The 14,862-nt window shown below is 51.7% G+C and overlaps 1 protein-coding gene across 5 annotated transcripts in view; it reads left to right on the top strand.

The window, feature by feature from the left end:
* Positions 1-8,382, top strand: part of EXOC6B (exocyst complex component 6B) — a 306,176-nt gene extending 297,794 nt beyond the window's left edge. For all 5 annotated transcript variants that reach the window (XM_054824526.1, XM_054824524.1, XM_054824525.1 and 2 more), the window contains one exon: positions 2,688-8,382. In XM_054824526.1, coding sequence (XP_054680501.1) covers positions 2,688-2,814 — 127 coding nt within the window. In that variant the 3' untranslated portion in view covers positions 2,815-8,382. The remainder of the gene's footprint in view (positions 1-2,687) is intronic.
* The last annotated feature ends 6,480 nt before the right edge of the window (positions 8,383-14,862 follow it).

Raw genomic sequence — 14,862 nt, 5'->3', positions numbered from 1 at the left:
TCAAATGCACTAATTAGAGCTAAAAGAGGAGCTTTTACTCTGTTGCTTTTTTTTTCTTATAGATTAATTTAAACAAAGCTTGGCTCTATTGAAGGTGGTGTTTGTTGACAGGGCTGGGGACAGCGCTGAGCTCTCTCTTTCCCCTCCTCTTACTTCTAATTCTTGCGCTAATGCACAGGGACCACGTTACAAAACTGGGCTCGGTTGTCCCAGGGCTGTGCAGACACATGCTTAAAGAAGTAGGAGTGTCCGTCCTCCAAAGAGCTGCTCAGCTGCTTGAAAGCATTGCCTCCCTCTTTCAAACCTGATATTCTTGGTCTGGATGCACCAGTAGATCAGGGACCGGGTGCTTCCTGTAGCCAAATGCTGGAAAAGAAGCAGCCTGGCGTTTCTGAACGCCTTTGACACCGACCACGTTGTGTTGGCTTGGTGTCTGTCTGCAGGGCTCCGATGGCAGGACCGGAGCCGCCGTGGTCTCCTCGAGCAGGTCTGCAAGCTCAGCCTCTCCCAAGGATGCAGCCGATCCCGACACTGCCTGGTCCCTGGCACAGCACCCAAATTCTGCAGGGTTTCATGTCCTGTAGGCATCTTAATTCATTAATAATACTTAATAGCTTAGTGCCTCTACCTTCACGTGATGTCTGAAGGTACCGGCAGCTCCCACCCCCCGCAGACACTCGTCCCCAGTTTAACAGACCCACCTACCCGGGTTTGGTGTGGGATCAGTGCTCTGACTGCTTTTTCATCCCAAGCCAGTAGCTTTACCCATGCAACTCCTTTCTAATCATTCAAACACCTGCAAAGGTTTTCTTGTATGCAACGTGCGCTACTTCAAAAACATTTCATGGACCTGACCACGTCCCACGGGATCAGAGACGGCTCCGAGGATGCCCAGGATGAGAGGGCAGTTGGGGCAGAGGATGCTCTGCTGTAAATTCCCCGTGCGTTACCTGGGGGTAACTGCGGCAGGCAGCGATGGAGAGGGATGGGTGCAGCTCTGGGTGGAGGTTCCTGAAGGTACAGGTTTGCTGGCAGTCCCCCCCTAGCCTGTGAAATAGAAACAGAGCTCTCAGCCCTCCTGGTAAAGCGCTTTGAGACCCGCTGGAGCCGTACAGCACTGCCGGAGGAATGGGTGTCCCACGGGAAGGTGGTTATTTCCAAAATTCAGGATACTGAGACCTCTAACCTGTGTGACTGGAAAACCCCGCTTTCCGTCGGTGCGATCGCTCCCTGGTTCTTGCGGCGGAGCAGCTGGCAACCCGCTTTGGTTACAAAAAATAGAGAAAGAAAAAAAATAATGCTTATTTTGCTGAATAAAAGTGCTCCAAGCTATCTTGTTACTGTTGGGAAAGCAGCTCGGTTGTAATCCTGTGTCTTTGGGCACTTATAACTTTAGCAAATTAGCCTTTGGGATAAAGTTGTTATCCTTGTTTCCAGTTCCAAGCTGGATGTTTTTGGGAACATTTCAGATTCCCTTTGGCTCTGTTTAGGAAGATTGAAGCATGAAAAACCTTAGATTTTTTTTTTTAATCGGTTAAATGAGTTTCAAGAGATTTGATTTGTGCTCGGTTAACTCAACCCCCCCCCGCTTTGATAAAGTGCCAACTTCCCAGGGACAAGCAGCGCTGCGTCCCAGTCACTTTAATGCTTCATTTAGGTCCCCAAAACTGAAAACACAGGCTTGTGTGACTCATCCAAAGCCATCTGCCTCTGCCAGATCTGATTTACCGAGAAAATAATTTACAAATTGTGGTATTACAAAAGAGCGGTTGCCGGCTGAGAACCAGCAGGTTGGATGTTGGGAGCCTGGTACCTTCAGGAGCTGTTGAAGGGTTGACCCTTGTGGGGTGGTTTCTCTTCCCAGCACATGCCCTGCCTGCGTAAAGCTCACGCTTGGAGCGTGCAATAAGACCTGATACCCCCCCCCACCCCAAAATACGTCTCCGCAAATGCAAGCGTGCATGAACCCCTGGCTTTGCATGGAGGAGAGAGATGGAGCTGCACCAGCTTCGCCTTCAGGTCCCACCCCACCACCCGCTCTTCTTGTCTCTGGCTTTTTGGGGAAGTCGTGGAGATCAGTACGCTGCTTCGTGTGTTAAATGTAAATTTTTGTTAAAAATACAAATCTCAGGAAGATTTTTAAATTGAGGAAACCAGTGCTGGATTCCTTCCTTTAATATAAATTATATTATATAATATTGTATAATATTTCAAGCTTACAACTCCAAACCTTTCTGGCTGCCACAAAAGCTGCATCTCTTGGCCGCATGCAATGCACCATTTCAAATCAGAAGCCTTAGTGCTGTGGATTCGATGTTAATTTTTGAATTTCCCCCTAATATTACAGTCTCGTCATTTACCACTTCAGAAGGTGACGTGGGGACGTAGCGAAAACTCTTTGGAAGGGGCGAACGAGGAGCTTCAGGGTTTTGTGCATTTTGGCATTAGAGATAGACCCTTTGGTGACATCGATTGCTGTTTGCGGGGTTTAAAGCAAAAATGCAAACTGCGTAAAGCCTGCACATGGCTTGGTACGCCCACCTTTGCACAAATACGGGATAAAAACGGGGGTAGAGCCTTTAGATGCAGTCATCTCTCGCTGTCAGAGCCTGAATACGGGCGCTTTACATGCAGTTCCTTCGTTGAGCAGCGATACCTGTGCCATAACCTGTTTCTGCTCTGCGCAGGATGAGAGACACGAGCAGAAAAAACAACGTTTTTGCCCAGTTTCGGAAAAACGAGAGGGACAAGCAGAAGCTGATAGACACCGTGGCCAAGCAGCTCCGCAGCCTGATCAACAGCCATCACTCGTGAGGGACTCGGGGACCTCCTGCCCGCGCCGGTCCCTGCACCGCAGCCTTCCACATGCCTGGACTTGGGATTCTTGTTCAAAGAGAATATATGTATTTTTTTATTCACCTGTATAGTATTCATGAAACCTACCCTGATGACAAAATGTTCCTTGTTAAACAATCCCGGGGAAAATAGGTGGCACTGCTTGTAAGGTGGTGTCAGGAGTCTCCTATTATAAACTCCGATTTTCAGGGGTTTATAAAGTGACGGTAAATCCTGAAGCCTGAGAGAGAAGTTCACACCCAGACTATTTTCTTTTTTTTTTTTTTTTTTTTTTTTTAATAAGCCAAATTGAAAGAATCGGTCTGACTTCCTTTTGTTAACTTATTCAGTTGCAGAACGAATTGAAAACAAAAAATATAGGGAGGAGTCGTGGTTTCGGGTTCTTCTCATGGCCTCCGGTAAAAGGAGCAGACGTTTAGAAAGAGGGTCACCCGTTGGCTTGTTTTGCCAGCTTGGGTACTGGATTTAGGTCAGAAAAGAGGCAAACTGTTTTCCCAACTTTTCTCCTCTATTTCGTGGAAGGGCTGATTTCCACCTGAGGCTGCAGATCGCTGGAGCTGCAACCCCTTCCCGCGTGTCTGCCACCCCTCAGCTCCATCTCTAGGACCTGCCGGTGTCTTTGGGACCTGCGCTGAATGTAGAAGGGCTTCAAGAGCTGCCTCGTTAATTAGATTTGGAAAGGGAGAGCCAGAAGGCAACCTGGCAGAGTGTCCTGCGGCGCTGGTCTGGTGCTGGGATGCTGCTGCTGGCCTCCTGCACGGTCGGGTAGCAGGAGAGGAGGGATGCTCACCGGGCTCTCCTGGTGTCCAGGACACTCCGTTCAGGGGTTTTTCCTCTCCTTCCACCTCTCTTCCATGCTGGGGTCCTGTCTTTCCTCCTGATACGGTGCAGTGGGGTAAAGTCCCTCTGCTTCCCGTGAGCTCTGGCTGGCGCCGCGCGAAGAACAGCCCTGCAAACCCACCGCTGCCCACGACGATGAGAAGGAAGCTCCTGGAGGTCCCCGAAGTGGAGGCAGCAGGAGATGCTCCGTAGAGCAGCATCGCTCATCCCTCACCCCGGCTCAGAAGTGCCTACGGACAAAATTCCCCTCTCTGCTCTGGAGGTGCCCAAACGTCCTCCGCTGAAATCCAGACAGCTTTCGGGGAGGACGGTAATGCTACCAACAGGACTTGAACCCCAGGGTTCAGGATACAGAGAGAGGGGACTTTCACCCTTATCTTCTCGTTACCCTTGTGACTCTAATTACTGCAGGTGAAAGCGTAGCCGGCCTGTTCCCCCACCTCCCAAACCCTGATGTTAAAGGGAATTAAAATCTTCCTGGTGGGTGTTACGGCCCTGACGGTGCTGCTGCAGCACGGGCACGAGCCGTGCCCATTTCCTGCCCTCGTTGGCAGGCGGTGGGTGCTCTCAGCCCTCAGAGCGCTTCTGGAAGCGGAGGGGTGCTCTGCTTCCTTCTCCTTCCCCTCCCTCGGCGCGGGATCCCGAAGCTACGCAGGGCCGGGACTGGTTCGAACGTCACCGCGTGGCGCTTGCAGCAGGGCAGCAGCACGGTTTTGGCGCGTTCAGTCCCTTTGCTCTCTGGCCGCACGCACTTTTCGCTCTGTGTTTCTCGCCTGGGGAGCTCTTCTGACACTCGAGCTCTGGATGCGTGAAGGGGATGGTGCTTTATCTTCCCTCCTTGTTCCTCAGCAATACTTTTTTTAATTATTTTATTTTTGATAAGGGTACGTGTTAATTAACCCTGACAGTAAATAGGCCCGTTGTCAGCAGCGACCTTCTGGGGCTGTTCTGTCCCAGCAGTCTCCAGCCACGAGGACCAGTGGATTATTTTCATTAATAGGAGGGAAAAGCCAAACTTGGCTTTACGGTTCCTTGGTTTTGGCTGGGGGGATCAGAAGTTACTTTCTTCTTAACGCCTCGTTGAAGTACATGTAAGAAGGATAGAGGAAAAAAGGAGCAGCTGAATGAAAGTTGGTTTTAGCGTGCCCAGAAAGGGATCATCATCGCAGATACATCTACATGCGACCCAGCAAAGGCTTGCAGAGGGAAAAGTGAAAATGAACTCGGTCCACTCCCCACTGGCAATTTTTTTCCTGCTCTCCAAAATGCTGGACCTGAGCGTGAACCAGCCTGGGGGCTTCGCCACGGCCCCCGTGAGCCCCAGGGGATCCACAGCTCGATCTTGGCATCCCAAATCCTGCACAACCAAGAAGGAAAAACTGCCCATCTTGCTGGACTCTGATAGGAAACTCTTCCTCACTGAATTGCTGGGGAAAGGAAGCAGACCCATCCTTATGGTCCTGGCAGCGATGGGAGAGCCCTCAGCCCTCCACCCACGAGCCGCAGGACCACGGGGAACTTTATTCCTCCTCCTCCTCATCCCTCGGCAGTGCCGCCCTGGCAGAGACGTGGGGACAAGAGTGTGGAAGGGGTTGGCAAAAGCAAGCGGGATCGGCTGGTTCAAGCATCAGACCCGAGCTCCTACCCAGAGGATGGAGATCGAAAGAAAAACCGCAGCTACTTGGTGGTGGCAGTAACAGGGGAAGCTTCAATCCACAGGGCATTGCAGTTAAGGACCAGTGAACAGTAACAAGCACTTTAAAATCCTTCGGAATCAAGCTGCTACAGATGCTGGCAACGGCGTCACTGAGCATCGGCAAGCATGACAAATAAGGCACTCTGGCATTTCCAGTTTTTATTAGGGGGAGGATAGACTGTCAAACACAATTTTTAATCGCTTTTGTCAGCCGCTGGCTTTGCTGCCGGGCGAGGCGGTGCTTTGCAGCCAGGATGATTTTTCTCTCCTGCGTGCTAGGTGCGGCATGAAGGGAGGAGGAGCAGGCACTGCCGGGCAGCATCGCCTCCGGTCCCCGAGACACGGGGAAGGGGCTTTGTGCTGCCGACAGTGCGAGCAGAAAAAAGCATCCAGCTCCTGCCACCACCTTGAAACTCCATTTTTTTCCCCCAAGGGGCGACCCCTATATTGCATTGCACAAGGGGTGCCCACGTAAAAACCCCAAGGCAGCTGGGTCTTGGGGCAAGACCTTGTTTCAGAAGCTCCAGCCAGCTCCCAGCCTTCCCCATCCCACATCTGGGCTCTTTTTCCCATCTCCACTGAGCTTTAGTTAAAAGAGGAGCGGCACGACGCTGCCGTGCCTGCCCGGGATGGATTTCCTTGCTCCTTTAAGCTCTGCTCAGAGAGGCCGGGACTGAAATCCCGCAAACTGGCTTCTGGCGCTCAGGACTTGCTGCTGGGAAAGTCAAGCTCGGCCAAGGGAGAGATTCAGCGAGTTTCTGATTTCGGGAGGTCAAGCGCCTAACCGCAAGTCACAGAACGGGATGAAAAATAGCATTTTGGTGCTCTGGTCCTAATTAACTTTTTGTTCCAAGAGATGCAGTTCCATCCCTTCAAAATAAAATTAATCTTTTAAACAGATTGCTTAAAAGCCCTGGAAGGCATTTAAAATCCCCTCTAAATCTCTTACTAATGATTGGTATCCTCCGATACGGATGGTATTGCTTATGAGGGAAAGGCTGTTGCTATAAATTTATAAGGGGGGTGGGAAACAGGGACAGAACTCTGCTGTAATCAAGATTTGCAACCCCCAAAACCAATAATGCTGTCATTAACACCTCCGTGTACATACAGTGAACCTTCCTTAGTTCGTTTTTTTTTTAGGCAGTGGCTGTAGAAAAGACTGGGTTATCCCCCCCACTCCTCCCACCCAGCAAACATTTCAGCACCAGTGGGGAGAAAAAAAAAAAAATTAACAAAAAGGACAAGTTTGGCTTCCTGAGAAGCATCTGCTGATGTTATCTTCTTTATAATCTCCGGGGGTTGTGCAGGCAGCCCAGGGGTTGGGAATAATTTTATGTAAGGTCTCTAATGCGCTAACTTGCAGCCCAGAGCGTAGCTGTGCATTAGGGGGGTGGTCTCCGTTAGACATCAGCGGGTGTGCGAGAGAGAGGAGGAGATTTTTCTGGTGGTTTTTTTATTCCTGGGGCTGGGGTTCAAGTCAGATGCTCTTACTAATTTTGCACTTTGTTCTACATCCAACCCCAACTCCAGGCTCTGATGGGGGGTGTGGGGGAGAAGCTGGCTGGTGCTTTGTTCGAGGGGCTGGTTTGGGTTTGTTTTCTTAAAAATTGGCTGATTTTGTGCTGCTGTGAAAATGGATGTTTGGGCAGAAGGCGTGGGCGTTCGCATGCTGGCCCCAAACTGTTTGGAAGATGCTGGGAGGCAGCGTGGAAAGTGGGGGCTGAGATGGAGCCGGGACCGCTCCGATGGCATCGGCTGCTGTCGGCACATCCCGCACTGATGCTGTTTTTAGGGTAAAATCCTTCCCCCCCCGAGGCAGCGACGATGGGAAGTGGCAGGTGAGGGAGGTTTGTGGTAGGTGTCCCTCCAGCATCCCTTCAACCCTGGGCGGAGACGTCTTTGCCCTCGGTTGTTTCCTACCTCTCCGCCACATCTCCGCTTGGCTTTTCCTTTTAATTCTGGGCTGGGTTTGGTGAGGTTTTTTGAGCATCACGTGGTTTGGAGCATCCTCTAATGCCCTGGCTCGATCCCATCCCCAGATGCTGCGGGGATGCGGGGGGTCTCTGCACCCCATTTCCTATGGGTGCCCAGAAACCCCATGTGTCCGTCCCCCCCTCCCAGCGCGACTCCGGTGTTTATCACACTGCTGGGGAGCTCGAAGGGAATCCGGCTCACAAATAAATCTCATCGCAAATGACTTCAAGATGAGCCCGTCTCTGCTGTTAACTGGGAAAGTTGTGCGTTTGAGGGAAGCGACCCAAATACACGATGTTCTGGGCGGGATTCACCCCAAAAACGGCGGCTGGAGTGGGGGGGCTCAGGCTGGGACCTGGGGACGGGTTGATGTGCTTCATCGCTAAAGCTGCTGCTGCTGCTCTGGTCTCAAGCTCCTCTCCTGGCCCCGGGGCCGCGCTGGGTCCTCGGGGCCGGGCTGGGGGACCTTTGGCCAGAGGCACCATCCATCCCACCTGCAGCTCCTCCGGCTCGGGGGGCAGCACCCCAAAACCTCCGCGGGCAGCTCGGGGTCAAAGCTTCCGCAATCCAGTCTGCACGGAGTCGCTTTCTGCCTTGGCTCATCCCTCTGATTTTATTTTGACATGAAAACGCACCCACGGCCCCAGCCCCATCCCTCCCTGGCCACCGGCTGCTTGTGTTGCCTTTTCTCTTTTTTTTTTTTTTTCTGTTGGGGGGGAAGGACGTGATTTTGTAAACTAATGTGATGAAAACAGCTTTTTTTGCACAAGTCGTTGCACAATAAGGGGAAAATTTAGTAAATTAGGTTTAACTTTAAAGGGAACTTCTTTTTTTTTCCTTAAAACTCACTAGCAGAGCTACTGATTAAAAGAAAAAAAAAAGAGATGGACTGATTAAAAAATGGACTGCATGGTTTACAGGTTAAATTGCGTTAGAAATTAGCATGTTGATTTCGACTGTACATTTATCCTATTGTAACTTCTATTAAACAATACCGCATATAACTGTTTAAATAAGCGCCTGTGGCTGTGTGCATCGCTGCGAAGGCGCTGCCTTTGCCTTCGCCTCCCCAGAAAGATAATCCTAAATCCCATAAAAGACAAAATTCAACATCCCTTTTGTACAAGCGGCAAAAGTTTCCTACTGAAACACCCGGATTGACTTCTTGTCCCACGGGGAAACGACCCCTTAATGAGCACTGGCTCCTGCGCCCCGTGTTGCGTTGCCACGCCGTGAGCTAAAGCTGACTTTTGCCTAATTTGGTGGCTATTTTAATTGGTTTCTGCCATAAACAAGCATGATTAAACCCAAGCCTGGGTTTGAAGAAGTCGCCGCCTTGCTCTCATTGATTACATCTAGGTTTGCAGATGGGGAAAGTAATCCTGAGCAGCAATTAGGGCTCTGGAGGGCAGAGCAGAGATGATAGGCAGAGAGGGGGTAGCGTTGGCTTTCTATGAGAAATCTTTTTGCCCGCTCACATTGCATATTTTCTTTCATGGTATTTATCATCCTTTGCAATTTGATGATTATATTAGCGTCGGGGTTTGGGGGTTTTTTTCTGGCCCTAACTGCGTTAGGATATTAGATTCCCCAAATACCTCCCAGCCCTGGCACTGAACGTGCAGTAGACTTTGGTTTCTGTAAGATGTTTGACTTGGTACCACACGACACGTTGATTAGGAAATTAAAATGATATAAAATCAACATGACACATGCTAATTAAAAACTGGCTAACTGGGATACCTCAACGTGTAATCATAAACAGAGGCGCAGAACTGGGGCATCTCCGTGGGGCCGGGCGATGCTGAACACGCCAGGCTGGGGGGGGATTTGGGGGTCCTGCCCCCCCTGGTAGGGGCGATGGGGATGTTTGGTGGGAGAGCTCAGGCGGATGATGGGGTTCGGTGTGTAGGAGCGAAGGACTTAGGGCATGTTCATGGGCTGGGGGACTCCCTCCTGGAAAGCAGCAGCTGTGTAAAAGGATCCTGGATGGATTGTATTCCATGAATTCCTCTAAACCCCTTTTTTAAGCCATTTATCCCTTTTGGTTTCCATCCTGTCCTGGGGCAGGGAGTCTCGCGTGTTAATTCGGTGCAGTGGGGAGGAAAAGTGCTCCCCAGTGCTTGTTTCTAACTAAACCTCTGCCAGGGACGTTTGCACTTGCGCACGGGACGGAAGAGGATAAAAGGAGGATGGGAACCTCCCAAATTTAATCTGTCCACCTCAGAATATTCTTAGGTGTGATCTGGTAATGGCGATCATGATCAAAAGGGAAAATGCCATCTCCTCTGACAGCAGGTCCAGGTGGGACCCCAAAAATTCACGAAGCTCCCGCAAGCCGGGCCAGCCCACCCTGGGCCCCAGCAGCACGGATCAGCCTGACGTCTGCTCCCACGGGGCAGCTCCGTGCAAAGTGCCTGGGTTAAGGGCTTTAACGTCAGCCCCTGTCCCCGTGGCTGGTGTGTTTGGAGTGCTGAGCCGTGCTAAGAGCCGACGGGATGCTCCAGGCTCAGGACCCTCCTACAGGGGATGAGCAGCCCCGGGCGGGAGAGACGGAGATGTTTTGCAGCATCTGCAGGGCTGAGATGTGGTCCAGCACCACGGGGCTCCGGCGGGAGACAGTAGGCAGAGATCTCCTCGGACCATCCCGGCCGGCGGATCAGCGAGCTGCAGCCGCAGGTACGTTTTGGGCACGGATGCGGGACGCTGCAATGCGCAGCGATGCTACAGCAAAGACTGGGTGCTGCAGTGTGGCAGGGCTCTGCCTGCACCTGAATCAGTGCACAAAGCAGGATCAAACCTCACGGTGTCTCTGTGTCACCAAGCATTTCACCCTGGGCGTCCTCAGGGCTTCTTGTGACCCCCCCCAGCCCATGCGAGAGCAGCAAGCCTGTTGTCCCAGTCCCGGGGACATGCTGCAAGCCCAGCGTTGGAGGATGGTGCCAGGTGTAGCCCCATGCATCCAAGGAGCAGTCCCTGGAGCAAACTTTCACCAGGAACATGCCCAGGCATCTCTGGAGAAGAGCAAGTTGGGACGGTGCAGCCGAGGGGCGAGCTGTGGCCCCACACCTCCGCTCGCACCCTGGCCTGATGCCGTGTCGCTGGGCAGATACGGGGAGCATGCCCTGAGCCCTTGGGTTGCTCCTTTTGGCTGTCCATGCCTTGCTTTTCTCATTTTTAAAATAAGAGTTTCTCATTTTGACATCTTCTGTGGGGTGCTGAGTTCCTGCGCTGGGATTTAACATCTCCATGCAGTGGCTCGCCACCTTGCGTTTCCCACACGGATGGGATGGAGGCCAAGGGGCAAGTCTAGCTCTGTTATTGCCATCAGTTTAGCTTTGTGGAGTCTGCAGGACACCACAAGGAAGAAGCTCCAGCACAGCCTTAACATGCTTGGACCTAGAGATGCTCCTGCCCTCTCCAGTGGGACAGGACCTCTGGAGGTCTCTAGGCCAGTCTCCTGCTAACACTAGACCAGGATGGCTGTAGTTTTATGTGACCAAGTCTTGAAAAACCTCCAAGGATGAATATCCCCCACCTCTCTGGTGGCCTGTCCCTGGGCTGCACCACCCTCCCAGTGAAGACTTTCTTAATGTCCAACCTGAACACAGCTCCCAGAGCTGATTTTCTGTGCTCACCAGGAGAGTAACTGGGCTTATGTTCAATCTGGTTGTCATTGTCACCACTAGGTCTGGCCCAACAGAGCTGATACTCAGTCACTCATTTCCCACCCTGTGACTGCTTTCTAGGCAGGCGTCACGCAGACTGTCATACCAGGGGTGATGAAGATGCAGACTGATGACTGTCCTGTACATGGGACATGACAAGATAACAAACCCACAGCTTGTTGCAGGCATCTTCCAGCCCCAAGCCATTACTCGGTCCCATGGCAGCACCACTCCTGGGACTGCTGAACCTGGCTCCCCTGAGGAGGAAAATCCCATGGGTTGGAGACAGGCTCATCTGACAACTTCTCTTTCCTGCAACCTCAGCCAATCTCATCAAGGAAGGAGGTTAAGAGGTAAATCAAGGTGAAGGCAAGAAGGGACAGAGACAGGAGGAAATAAATGCTCAGGAATATCTGCTGAAAAGTATTTGTCTCACCTGCCTCGAAGAAAATAAGGAGGAAAAAAACCTCCCTGCTTGTGGTTGCTTGTGGGTTTGGGATTCAGCTCTTTGGAAAACAGCTACAGCAAATGCAGCAAGAAGGAAAACCTTGGTGGGTGATCGCTGAACTGAGTCAGGGTGGTGGCTGCAGGCAGGAGCCTGCAAGGGAGACAAAACCTTCCCAACCAACTCCAAAATCAGTTGAGAACCAGATAATGATGGCCCAGACATCCCCTTCTCCTCATCGGTTCCAAAGGTTGGCTAGGTCAGATGTAGGTCCCTGCACACAGGCTGGGGAACAGTGCCCATAACACCTGGTCTCACATCAGACCTCAAAGCCTCTGTCTGTTTCTCAGAGGTGTTGGGCTGATCTCATTAGGTCCTGTGGTGGTACACTGGTATCAGTCGTGTTTAAATCCTCCCTTTGAACGAGTGAGGATTTTGTTCCCAGGCACCTATTTGGAAGCCTTTCCAGCATATCACTTCTCAGATGCTTAAAAGTTTCTGTCCCACGTCCTGCCAGTGTTTATCTGAGACCGGTTTGCACTTGCTTGCCCTTGTGTCAGCTCTTATTCGTCAACTATATTAGCTCTTTCACCTCCTTGGTGTTGTCTCTCTTGATATGTGTGGAGAGAGAAATCACCCTGTCTTCTCAGCTGGGGTTTTGTCTGCCTGGGAAAGCCCAGGGGCTTTAGGGTCCCTGTCCCTCTCCATTTTCTGGTTGCCATTTCCCATACACGTTCCTGTCTCTCTTTCAACATGGTGGACCAGAAAGGTGTGAGCTGCAAGGAGCTGCCAGGACTGACACATACACGGGCATTAGTGCTTCACTGTCTCAACTGGAAATGTCTCACCAGATACTAAACGTCATCTTTCAGTGCTATGACAGAATTGCTTTGTGGTAGGCAGTGACCATCGCATCCAGGTCTTTCTTCTTGTTGGCCATTTTCAGGTGAAGGGCTCTTCGCTTGGTGCATGACCCTGCACTTTTCTCTAATGACCCTCATCCTCTTGCCTTCACTCTGCTCATCAGGGTTGTTCAGTTCTTCTCAGTTGACATCACCATGATCCTTGTTGGTGGTGATGTTGTTGCAGTGTGGAGGGTTTGCCAGATTTCTTCTGCCATGGGTCAAAAACAGTTCTGGCAGGATGGGGAAGATTGTGTGAAATGGATGTGAGAATATGACCATCTTCAATGAACTTCTTCCCACCTCTGAGAGCAAGGAACGAGTGTGCAGATGGACACTGGACCAGAAGGACCACCAAAGTTTGCAGGACTGAAGAGTTTAAAGGAAAAGTGGAGGAAGAAAGCTGATAGAGACAGCTGTCATCACATGCCTGGAGAGCACAGGTGAAGGAGGTTGTTAGAGCAGATAAACGAATATGAGAAGGGAGCGGAACAGATAACCCAGAGATAGCACGACCTGCGATAAGGATGGGTGAGGGAGATGAAGCAGCTAGGGAAGGGATTGTACCTCCCCTGGCAAGAAGACTGGATGATATCCAAGAGGAATGAGCACAGAGCATTACATACGGGGGAAGAAATGTGGGCAGGGAGACACAGGAGGTGGAGCAACCGGATTTGGGATGTGAAATTGGGTCATGCAGGGAGGAACACAACAGAGCAGACGCAGTGCCAGGAGAGGGCAAGGACGGTCAAGCCAGATGGCAACGAAGGCGAAGGTGGTGGGAGCATCGTGCGGTGATGCTGTGTGATGGGGAAGAAGCAAGATGGGACTGCTTGGGGTAAACGGGACTTCTCTCCCTTCCTCCTTGATGCTTCCTTAGTGTTTTGTCCGTACACACCGCAGTGCATCCGATCCCCAGGTGGGACCGGGCGGCGTTCCTCCTGGTGACAGCCCCTTCATCTTCGCTCTGTGCCGTGATTATGAGGCCCACGTGGCTTCGCGGCACTGCTAATTGCATTCTGTGGGGCAGTAATTGAATGAAGGCTCACGAGAGCCATGGATCAAAGGCAGGCGCCCATCAATATCTGCCTGCCCCAGAATCCGATTAGCGGGGAGAAGGCATAAATCACGGCTGCCCCTCCCTGACCCAGCAATACTTAATGCAGGTACGGCGCCCAGGCCGGTGTCAGGGAAATCTGATTTGCTCACGAAAGGTTAAGCAACACTGCGGATGAAAAATTATTGTGATGCCGTGTCTTCTCGGCAGTCATTCATCTCCGCGCCGCTTGCCGTGGGATGGAGGGGCTGCCCGAGCAGGCTTTGGGAGATGATTACTCAACGTCGCCGAGACGTGTGAAGTGTTAAAGACCCCCCGGCGGGGCACGGGGCAGCCGTTTGTATTCATTAGCCGGCCCGCTGCAGATGTCGGCTCACTCTTTGAGGGGGCGCGGAGACACACGCTTGCTGCCTGGGTCCTCACTTATGTCCTCGGTGAAGTGGCAGGACCTGATTTCTTCTCCCTTGGTGGCCCCGGGCACTTGTTGCAGGGGACTGCCATCTGAGGAAGGCCATCCTGTTTCTCCTCCATCCACAGTCCTGGTAACAAACCATCCCAGCGGGGCCAGGCAGCTGCTGCTGCAGGGAGCAGGTCGTGTGGAGACCTGGGAAGAACCTGAACTTCAGTCTTCCTTTTTCACTACTGTCCCCTTTTTTAGGGGACAATATTATTTTATTGGTCCTGGGGACCAAGCTGCGATGGCCCCCAGGACCATGCAGAGTATAGGGGATGCTCTACAGCCCCATCCCACCACCATCATTTGCAGCTCGGGTGATGTTTCTTCACCATGAGGTGCAAAAGCCCTGGCTGAAGGCAGCACTTGGCTCTTCTCCTCCCCAAACCTTTGGCACTGAGCTTTCACTCTGCACTACCAGCCTTTTAACAAGCCAAAGCCACGGGTTTTCCAGGGCAAAGCCTGGTGGGTGACTGGATCTCTAGGTATGTTTCTGTTCCCATCCATCCAAGAAAGGATGGGCAACAGCCCCTAGGCTGTCATGTTTGGACAGGTCTTCCCTGCCTTATGCTTTTCCACTTCTCCACAGCATCCTGATTCAGATTAGAAGAAACCCACAGAAGAAGGGAAGAGTGTCCTTCAGGTGAATATTGTTAATATTGCCCACGCTGAGGGATGGACCCTCTGCAAGGCCAGCTGGCAGTGGCTGCAGCAGTGGGTCCTCCTCCCTCACTACTCCCAGCCTCACCTGAAGCTGCAGCTTGTCCTGCTCCCTGCAGCACAGCTTTGGGTCTTTCTGAGACAGTGAGGTTTGCTTTGCAAGGGAGAGATCACTGGGAACCTAATATTTATTGTCCAAATTTGCTTTTGGTGGATATTAGCCATGTACCAATGGGCTATAAAGAGGAAGATCCTGGCTGATATTCCCCCGGGGTTGAGATATGAGTGTAACTTTATCTCAGCTGGG

Source organism: Grus americana, chromosome 4, assembly GCF_028858705.1.
Source record: "Grus americana isolate bGruAme1 chromosome 4, bGruAme1.mat, whole genome shotgun sequence".
Classification (NCBI taxonomy): Eukaryota; Metazoa; Chordata; class Aves; order Gruiformes; family Gruidae; genus Grus; species Grus americana.
Note: the sequence above shows the minus strand (reverse complement) of the source record. Positions and strands in the feature narration are given on the sequence as shown.